Here is a 10,580-nt window from a genome sequence, read left to right as displayed (position 1 = left end):
TAGATGACACTACGGCCTCCGTCTCAAGTGCTCCGAAAGGTCCTTCAATAAGCACTCTTGCTACGGGCAGACACACGCTATGAGCCTCCATGGCTTGCTTGATCCATGCACACTCGCCCGTGAACATATCGGGTTCTATGTAAGAGGGGTGAACTACATCCATTGTAGCTGCGGAATCATGAAGCACTCGGCACTCTTTCCCGTTCACGAGGAAGTCTCGCATGTAAGGCTCGAGAAGCTTCATGTTCTCGTCAGTGCTACATAATGACAAACACACGACTTCTCTTTTTGTTTCTGGACACTGCGCCGAAAAGTAACCCGGCTTCTGGCACGTATAACACACGCGCGCTTGCCTCCTCTCGAACCGCTTTCTGCGTTCGGCTTCGGCTGCCGCCGTCTCCTTACGTTCGGTCGGACTGCTTTCACTCGCATCCGCACTACGTGTGTCCCCCCTTGCTCTCATGGGTGTGAACTTCGGCCTCTCAGACTTGGAGCCAAATTCACCCTTTTGACCGTCCTTAGCTCCGCGAGCCCGACGCGTCACAAACTCCTCGGCTAGCTCGGCGGCTTTAGCCACTGTACTAACGTCTGGCCTATCCAAGACCCAGTACCGCACGTTCTCAGGTAACCGACTATAAAACTGTTCTAGCCCGAAACACTGCAGAATTTTCTCGTGGTCACCAAACGCTTTCTCTTCTTTGAGCCACTCCTGCATGTTTGACATAAGCCTGTAGGCAAACTCTGTATATGACTCACTTCTGCCTTTTTCATTTTCCCGAAACTTCCGACGGAACGCCTCCGCTGACAGCCTGTACTTTTTTAGCAGACTCGATTTCACTTGGTCGAAATCCTCTGCCTCCTCTCTCTTCAAGCGAGCGACTACGTCGGCCGCCTCGCAGGGTAACAAAGTGAGCAAGCGCTGTGGCCACGTTTCCCGAGAGAACCCCTGCTTCTCGCACGTTCGCTCAAAGTTAACCAGGAACAAACCAATGTCCTCTCCAAGCTTAAACGGCCGCATCAGGTCAGTCATTTTGAACGATACTCGTTCTCCTGCACCGTGTGCCTGACTTCCATTACGAGCGCGTTCCATCTCTACCTCGAGACGCTTCATTTCCAAAGCGCGCTCTTCTTTCTCTTTTTGCTCTTTAAGTTCGCGCACGTCTTTCTCTTTTTGCTCTTTACGTTCGCGCTCCTCTTTTTGCTCTTTACGTTCGCGCTTGTCTTTCTCTTTTTGCTCTTTACGTTCGCGCTCCTCTTTTTGCTCCCTCTCCTCAATGGTCTCAAGGCATTCCGACAGCTCGTCATCCTCAGCCTCCAACTCAAGAATAGCCCTTAGCAGTTCTGGTTTTCTGAGTTTGTCTGAGACATCCAGACCCAACTCTCTTGCAAGCTCCAGCAATTTCGGTTTGCGCAACGACTTCAAATCCATGGCTGCTCCGAATGCTGCTTTCTCTACTGCCTACTATTGTCTTGCCGCAAACTAACCCGGCAGCAACGACAACCACAATTACCAGCTCTGTTTCTGACACTAACAAAAGCCTGGCAAAACTCAGAAGAAGGAAGTCCCGCACTCACCAAACCTCGCAGCCAAGAATTCAGCGCAGTCGTTCCGCTGCAGGCAACCAGTCATCACACAGGGCTCGTTGCACTGCTCCCGGATGGTCGTTGAGCTGCTCAGCATACAGTTGACCGCATATCTTCGCTGCTGGCCTCCGTTGTCGCGATCTCACCGCTGGCAACCAGTTGTTGCAAATGGGTTGCAAGCCCCAAGGGTAGCGTTGGCCTGGCGGCCTGGGGCAAAGCTGGAAACATCCGAAGGTCCCGGCAAAGGATGAGTCGACTGGCAACAGAACAACTTGTTTATTCTGGCATCGCAAAAGAGCAGCCGGTCAGGGCGACCACGTTACTCGAAGGAAGAAATCGAAGTCCCTCGTTGGCGTCCGGGGCAGCTCCCTTTATACCCACGGAGTCGAGGGCAAGAAGGAACGGCTTGGGAAGAGGCGTCCGATACGGCGACGCTCAGACATGTTCAGACGTGACGTGCGCGTCCGCCGGGCCGGCGCCGGTCAGACCTCCTCGCCTCCCAGTTGGGGAGCTCCTCTCCCCGGCTGCCGCGCTTTGACAAGCGTGGGCACCAACATGCACACACACACACACACGCACACACGACGACACGTGGCATTGAAACCTGCCTGGACGCGCTTGGCGGGAGGCGTTACGGCAGCACTGAACGGGTCCACATGACCGCCGCTTTGAACGAAGCCCCGGCGACCGTTGCATCCGCGCCGGCTATACAGCGCGTCGTAGCCGAAACGTAACACTACGTAAAGCCATGCAGAGGTAGAATTTCCAGCTGCAAGGGGGGGGGGGGGGGGGTACCGGGTTACATTGCGCAGCAGCGGGCGACGGCTGTGTTCACAAAGCGAGCGGGCGGGCTTACGTTTTTTCACGCGTAAGCAGTCCTAAGTGTCTCTGCCAACTGTTTATTTATTTATTTATTTATTTATTTATCTATTTATTTATTTATTTATTTATTAAAGCGAAAGCTATACTAAAGTAGGATACAACTTAAAAAAACAGCAGTTGCTAACACTGGGCCAAGGTCCGCGGCGTACTGTATTACTCCTCCGGCCCATCGTAATACTAAACGAAATCAACTTTTTAGCGTTTGACTATATGAAACAAGCCATGTATCAACTACTTTATTGCCGTAGAGGTAATCTGTGAGGCGGTCGTGAATGTGGGCGGAGATTCACTGCAGACTTAAGTTGAATCCGACTATAGGCCATGTTCGCAAGGTCGTGTCCGCAGCAGTCGTTGGGAACTCGGAAGAGGTAGCGTCAAACGAGTGGTTGTGATCGAAAGAGGGTGATGTGAGGATGCTGCCCAAATATTTTCGAAATCGGATGAGTAGTCAATTAGAGCCAACAATGTCCAAAAAGTGGGCGGGACGAGAACACAAGTGGCGCCAAATTTGAAAACGCCAGATGTGTGCGACCACAGGCCCGGAGGTTTGGGCGGAACCAACGCGTGGCGCCAAATTTGAACACCGAAATGAATGAGATCAAATGAGGTATAATGCGCAGTTAACCGAAGTGTAATCAATCATTAATTAATAATGTAAACTGTTAAGCGAGAATTAAGTAGAATTAAGGATAATTAATGGGTGAATTAATAGCGGAACGGTGCGGAGCGGAGCGATCACACGCCAAACCTGAAATGAGTATACAGCCCCATCCGCTTCGACGCGTCGCTCCTACGCCATTGACGGTTTGCTGAAGTGACGTCACGATCTAGTGAGACACACGGAGCGACAGCGCACAAAAATAAAATTGAAATGAGTGTACGGCCCCTTCAACTTCGGCGCACCGTTTGTACGCCAGTCGCTCTCTCGCCGTTGCCGCGTGCAGATGCTGTGTTCGCGCGCTGAAGCCGTGGTGCTTAATTGCTCGTTGTGTGGGCGTGTAGCGTCATCTTTAAGCCGTCTGTGCCATCGCACAGTGCAGCTTCAACGCAGACCACATGTAAAGAGATGCAAAAAGAGGCAACGAGTGCCGAGGAGGCGTCAATGCTTTTGCATTACTCCAAAGCGGGTCGCCGCTGTGATCTCGAATTTTTTTGGATCACCCTCAGGGCCAGAGGTATTACAGTGCGGAGTGGTTTGAAAAAGCATTTCAAGTACAGAAATCAGTTCTTCTCACGTGCAAAATCCTCGGAGAAAAATTTTGAAAAATGGAAAATTGCAAGAAAGTGTTGTGGAAATATTGAATGAATTGTCCATTATTCTCAAGACATTTCTTTTAAAGTGTTTGCATCGATCGCATCGAACAGTTAAGACTGCCATGGAAAACCAATGGGGAACACTTTTGACAGCAAAAATGTTAACATACGAAAAAATGCAAGAGTTTCGTCGGGTGATCTCGGATATATCGATTGTTATAGTGAAATTTTACATTATAAGAAAAAAAAATTCGTTCACGAAAGGTTTCCCACTCAAAAATTGTTGGCCATGTGGTTACCAAATATTGGATAAAATAATTTTCAATCTTTATTACATACTTAATTGTACGATGATAGCTAAGCTATTGCGAAAACGCAAGCGGTCAACATTAGAGGGTGAGCGATCCGAGAATTTTTTCAGTTATATGATTTCCTGGTCCTCAATCTTACTCCTTCGGCCAGAGCTCTTCGTCGGCCAGCCGTACCCTGTACATCGCCGCAGCGCAGACGGCTGCGGTCCTTGTGCACGCCGGCTCGCTGTGCCCTTGGCTGCAGCACGTGGACCTGCGGCTCCTTCGCATCACACTGGTGATGAGCATGGTGCTGTTATCGCTGACGTTCCACGCGGTCTCGGAGTCGCCGCGCTGGCTCCTGGCAGTGGGCAAGTACGACACCTTGACCGCCGTCATCACGCGCCTGGCCTGCGAGAACGGCGTGGCACTAGGCGACGTATGGCGACTGGTCCACTACGCCGAGGCTGTCAAGCCACTGCAGGTGAGCCGGCAGGAAGTCGGCAGAACCAGCATTACAATTAACATCACGTTCAGCCCGGTTAAGCCTGATCTGAGACAAAAGCATTTCCGACTGGTCTACAGATGGCTTGCACGAGCAACCTTCTTAATCTTGTCTCCCCATTTCCCTTCACCTGCCACCTACGCGACGTTTTTTTTTTTTTCCTTCGTTAGCCTCGCAGGCAAACATTTACCCATTCTATGCACTGCGAGTTCTGGCGATCTCCACCCTCCTCTTGATCCCATGGTGGGAGCAATGAATTCTTGTTCCTCTAGGCACGCTGTTCTCTTCCGACATCTTAATGTTAACCTTACCATAACGTTGCCGTACAACTTTCTATTCTCTAGCTCATTCAGCAGTAACATGCACCCCCCCCTAATTTTCTCAATTTAAACAACTCCTTTTTTTGTCTGCCTCGGAACGTAGCGCAACATCAATCGGTCCTCATATCCAAGGCGAACATAGCGGACTCAATAAATAGACAAGAAAAAGCTATGTCAGTATAAGAACAGCGCTGCTTGGGCTTTTGTAGCGTAAGCTACACTGGCCGATGTTGAGCTGTTTCGCGCGGCTCCTGGAGAGCCATGCTGCGCATGCGCGAGGAGCAGTGACGTTACACGGTGCACAGCTGGCTCGCAGGAGCCGCTGCGCACGCATCCTCTGGAATCCGCACCACGTGACCAACCGCGTGACGAACCACGTGGCCAGCCACGGCGCCGGCCGCTGCTCTGCACCACGTTGCCACTCACATGGTCAACCCCCCGTACAATCAGTGTATAAAAAAAAAACTGTGTCAAAGAAGGGAATCGAACCAGGGCCTTTGGGGTAAGGCGAAGACGCTACCACTCCGCCACGAGGGCTCAACGTTTAGCCGTGAATACAGGCGCATGTAGTGAATGCGTGCCTTTCATATGTTAACTCTCCCGAACCAGATATCGCCGTTCTTACGCAACGTACATACTGACCTAACAGAGCTAGCCCATCATCAATTTTTTGGTGCAGTTCGATTGAGAATTCTCTTCATTCAGGCGTCTTGTCTGTGGTTTGAAGTCCGTACGAATGACCTTTAGGCGCCGCGGTGGCAATCGGTCTGTCCCTTTCATCATGCTTCCTATAAATTGCTGTTCAGTGATGCGGCTGCTGCTACTGGTCCTCGCTCATTTAAGACAGTGTAGGAAGAGAGAGCGCTCGCATGCCACCCAGGACACCACTTAAGTTTTACCTGTCGTCGTCCCTGCATCTTCTGCAGGTGGGCAAGCCGTTCAGGCTTTCCGACGTACTGCTCCTTCCTGAGCTTCGGGCCCGCACGGCGGCGCTGTCGGTGGTCTGGTTCTGGTGCTTCTTGGCGCGTTTTTCGCTGAGCCAGGTGCGTCCCAGCGCCTTCTCAGGTTGGGATCAGCTGCTGCTTGCGCTCCTGATGCTGCCCGTGTATGCCACCGGCTACCCCCTGGTGATCAAATGGAACCGGCTCACGAGCCTGTACATGGCATTCGCGGTGGCGTCCACTGCCGCGGCGGGAGCGGGTCTCGTCATGTTCTACGACTACCTGATGGCTGCCCAGGTGGGTGCCGGTTTACCGGCGATTGAACTTGGAGGCTGATGAACAGGAGCGCGCCGTAAGCATATCCAGCGATTTCAATAATCCGACGTTTTACGACAGTATTTAGAGACAGGACAACACGCAGGGGGTCCGAAAATACCACGCCGCTTCGCCTAAAACTCAAGTTCACCAACCAGACCACAAGAATGTCATCTGTGTGATGAACACCGGGTCATGGGTTCGATTCTGTTAGCAGCTGTCGCATTTTATCCCATGACTTCATTAACGTGGAACAGAACGGGGTGATGTCTAGATTTTTCATAAACAGGTACGTCATCAATGTGTGTCTCGTTGTGTGCCCTGACGTCAAGGAGAGGTGCTGGTAATAAGTGTTCAACGAATCTCTAGAGGAGAGATGGAAGGTCGAGGTATTTCGCCTTGCAAAACTTTTGTAACTACCGTATTTACCCGAATGAACTGCGATCGCGATTGCAACACGAAGGTCGACATCATGCATAGGCACGAAACAAAGGGAAAAATGACTGCAACGGACCGATGGCATTGTGGACGCGCAAAGTAAAAAACAAAACAGCCGACTCGCACAACTTTCCGATGGTCGCTGTGCAATCGGCCAAGCCGATTCCCCTCTGGACGAATTGCCGCATGCTGGCGAGGAAGAGCAACGTCTGGCGCGCCCCGGATCGATGCCCCCCTGCTACCATTACGGCGAGTCCGACCACATTAAGTGGCAGTGCCCCTATCGGCGGCCTTGACTTCGAGGTTTTCTTGCTGAGAGCATACGTCATTCGCCGGTATCACGCACCTCCACCATTCAAGGCGCGATTCACCACGTTCTCAGCGCCACCAATTATGGTTGCCTTCGCCATGCCGCTTCTCGCCTACTCGAACCAGTTAAGTAGCTGGTGCCCAATGCAGGCCCTCCTGCCTTCGCTGGGAAAACTAACCAGGCACCCTTTGGAGCGAGGCCGCCGGACGTCGTACCGACGCAAATCTTTGCACTGACGTCCCCTTTGAATCATCCCGGATTGACGTAGTAATGGCAGGCTCTCGTAAAGGCGGGATCTCCTTGGATATCACTTTTTTAATAGACATTCACGATGTTAGCGCTGTAGTAGGTACTGGAGTAGAATACTCTTAAGATTCCCATGGCCCGAAAAAAAAAACGTTACGGAGCCGCGGGCAGGAACACAGCTACGTATGGCCGGAGGGCATGTCGTTACGCCGCTGGCAGAGTGCACGACCACGGTTAAACTGCGTAGCTGCGCATTCTCGCCGCTTTTCACATTGTGCGCGAATGCTGGCCAGAACTTATCCTTGGGATTAACTTTCTCCGAGAGCACGGTGCCACTGTAGACCTCCCGAATATCCCTGCGATGTTGTCAACTGAAATAACAACAAAAAAGCCTCAAAATAATGGTTCTACAGCCACTTGCGTGTTGCCGATGATAACTCCACATGCCACCACGCCGCAGCATCCTCGCAGAAGTTAATCTGCGAAGAGCTACATCGGGGACATCATGCTATCTAGCCTAATGTTCCTGTTCTTCAAGCTATGGGTTTCCTTAGCAAGAGGTGTTGCCATTCTCCGTGGCGGTCAGACGGAGGTACTCGTTCCGAATTGCAGTGATCATCGCCAGCTGTTCCGCGGTGTAGCTGACGTCGACCATGAATGCACTGGTTGCGAGGAGACCACGCCGAGATTCAACAGGACGCAGGGAACGACGCCTACATAAATTCAACCCTTACGCACGAACAGAAACTATTTCTCTGCAGAAACTATTTCCCGATTTTAGTTTAGTGCGTGCTTCACGTTTCGTCTAAACTACGGCAAACCTTAATCGTTAAACACCGGATTGTCACACATGAAGGCACTCGACCCATCCATCCCCACCGTATGTGCCCTACCGAAAGAGAGGCTATCTTAAAGTAAGTCAGAGCTGTTCGACGACGGCGTAAATGAGCCGTCAAGCGGCCGTATATGCTTTTCTTCAGTCGTCCTTGCAAGAAGGAAAAAATGCCATTCTGCGCCGAAAAAAAGGAACTTAACAGTGCGACAAAGAAAGACGTTTATCTGCTGCGAGTGTTGATGACTCCCCGGATAGACTTTGGCAAGCAAATTACTTCTGTTCTGTGGACCTCAGGAGTAGTTACTGGAAATAGAGGGACATGATAGGGACTGTGAAAAACTTCCGTCATAACACCGGACAAGCCCTTCAAATTTCGTGCCCTGCCCTTCGAGCTCAGCTGTGCTCTTACAACGTCCGCCGAACGATGGACACTGCACTCACCGGTCTGAAATTCCATACATGTCTTGTCCTTTCCTGATGTAACCATGAGACTCAAGAAACGTTGACCGGGGCCTAAAGTTGTGCATATGGTCCGCCTGAAGCCCCACTTTTCGAGGTACTGAGATACTCTTCACATCGTGCTTTAAACTGTTATCTCCTCGTCGCCGTATGTCGTATTCGCTCATCTTTTTCCCCTTCTCAACTTGCTTTCAGTGTATTATTCAGATCACCCATCTTTTTTGCCTTTCCTTCCCTTGTAGATAAGCTCTCTTTTTTCACGATGTGATAAGCTCAGGTGCTGAACCCCGCGCGACCGCCGTGCTGAGCAGCAATGATGACAAAGCGGCCGCGGATGCGTTAGGAGTGCTCTGGGAATAGACCCGGCTCCAAATTGAAAAGAGTTCTTGGCCTTCCATCTGCGCCTGCCTGCGCAGTTACGCTGGATTGTGACAAAACTTTTGCGGACTTTGCGCAGGACGTTTTTATCTCGTGAAAGGTAAATATGTGCGCCGAACCGTTAACTTTTAAAAATTTAGTTCTTAGCGTTATCTCTAGAGCTAGAGAACATAACCTGACACACTTCCTTCACTCGGTGCTCTCGTGCTATTGTGCAGGTGCTCACGGAAGTGCTGTTCGCCGTCGTCCAGCTGTGCCTGCTAATTGCCAAGCTGCAGGCCTACGAGTGCTTCCCCAGCGCAGTGCGCGCAACGGGAGTTGCAATGCTGGTGGCTGCCGGGCGCCTCGGTCAGAGCGTTGGCGAAATTCTCGTCGACAACGCCAGACTCGCCGACTTCTGGTCCACCTTGCTCATGATAGCCACAGGACTCCTGGCATGCCAGCTGGCCATCCGCTGGCTGCCGGAGACCAAGGATGTCGAACTGCCCGAAGTGCAGAGGGAGGTGCTGGCTCAGGGGCAGCAGTCGCCGCCCAAGGAACCATCAATGGCTAGGAACATCGAGATCTGCGCCCCTTCGGTCAGCCACCACGACAGCACAGCCGATAACCGCACGGCAGCGAAGCACACGCACTCCGAAGGGGTCAATTAGATCCAGCCTGTGTGGAAGCATTACAGGTCGCGAATGGAGGTCATGGTGGCGATCACTGGCTTCTTCCTCAATAGTCCCCTGACGCCCTGCTCGACGCACTGACAAGGTCCCGTTTCAGTGCCGTTTTTTTTTCTGTTTGTGTGTGTGTATATATGTGTGTACGTGCATCTGCTTTTCTGTGCTCGGGAGTTGAAAGCAGCTCGCTCGTCTACTCTCTTTTCTTACGGCGACAAATGCGCGCCTCATGCTTAGTGACATTTAAGAAACAATCGATATCATTTTTATTCGCACGTGATTCCTCCAGAACAGTCATCAGTGATTCTGTTCGCATTAATTTGCTTCATCGCTTCATCAAAGAACTATAATACATTTGCCTAAAACTATAGACAAAAAGTGATCAATCATTAGTGTTCAAACGGCGTCCACAACGCAACGTAACAGGAGGTGCCTTTTCGATACGCTGGTGCTACCGGCTAGCACGCATTATTTACGGCTCCATCACTTGCTTTCTTTAACTAGGCCGGGAGAATTAGCTTTGGACCTAATTACGCGTTTTACACCTGGTCAAATGCTCTGACAGATTCGGAGGAATTCCTTGAAAAGAAAGCCATGTGAGACTGACTGCACCGTACACTGGGCCTCGCCAAGCTCGAAGCACCCGACATATCCTCCGGGAACGGCTTAAATCTCAAGAACTCGGCCTTATCGGGCTCCTGCACCATGAGCACTCGTAGCAGCAATAGCACAGAGAACGCAGTGTAGTGATGTTCACAGACGGGTACATTTTATTAGTTAAGAGAATATTTTGAGATACCTGGAGCATGTACGTCTTTAGCGCATTCATCATGGACTCAGCCCTGTTGCTATACGTAGTTTTAAAAGTTCATCGCAGCTGTATGGCGCTGCCTTCTTCCTGTCACTACATTCTATCACATCGCTGAACTGTCGTATGGGCCCTTGTGTAACGACGGAGTGTATTGTGACTGGCTCTGCTAGAAGGCTGACAGTCTGCACAGTAAAGCTGAAAAGAAAAGAGCAGACATTATTACTGCTGACGTTGGCTCCACCGGCATTGTGGCATAATCGAACAATTATTGCACTGATGTTCACCGCATCTTGAATACTTTATCAAATTTTGAAGCGTAGCAATACAGGCGAAGGGTAAAAGTGGTA

The 10,580-nt window shown here is 51.0% G+C and overlaps 1 protein-coding gene across 1 annotated transcript in view; it reads left to right on the top strand.

Moving 5' to 3' along the window:
- The window catches only part of LOC144135008 (beta-alanine transporter-like), a 16,876-nt gene extending 7,193 nt beyond the window's left edge, over nt 1-9,683 (top strand). Inside the window, exons 3-4 of the mRNA XM_077667787.1 lie at nt 4,183-4,494; nt 8,976-9,683. Of these exons, the coding sequence (XP_077523913.1) occupies nt 4,183-4,494; nt 8,976-9,407 (744 nt within the window). The 3' untranslated portion in view covers nt 9,408-9,683. The remainder of the gene's footprint in view (nt 1-4,182; nt 4,495-8,975) is intronic.
- Nucleotides 9,684-10,580: the final 897 nt, after the last annotated feature.

The sequence above is a fragment of the Amblyomma americanum genome, chromosome 5 (assembly GCF_052857255.1).
Source record: "Amblyomma americanum isolate KBUSLIRL-KWMA chromosome 5, ASM5285725v1, whole genome shotgun sequence".
Classification (NCBI taxonomy): Eukaryota; Metazoa; Arthropoda; class Arachnida; order Ixodida; family Ixodidae; genus Amblyomma; species Amblyomma americanum.
The sequence above is the reverse complement of the archived record's forward strand: the minus strand, read 5'-3'. Positions and strand labels throughout refer to the sequence as shown.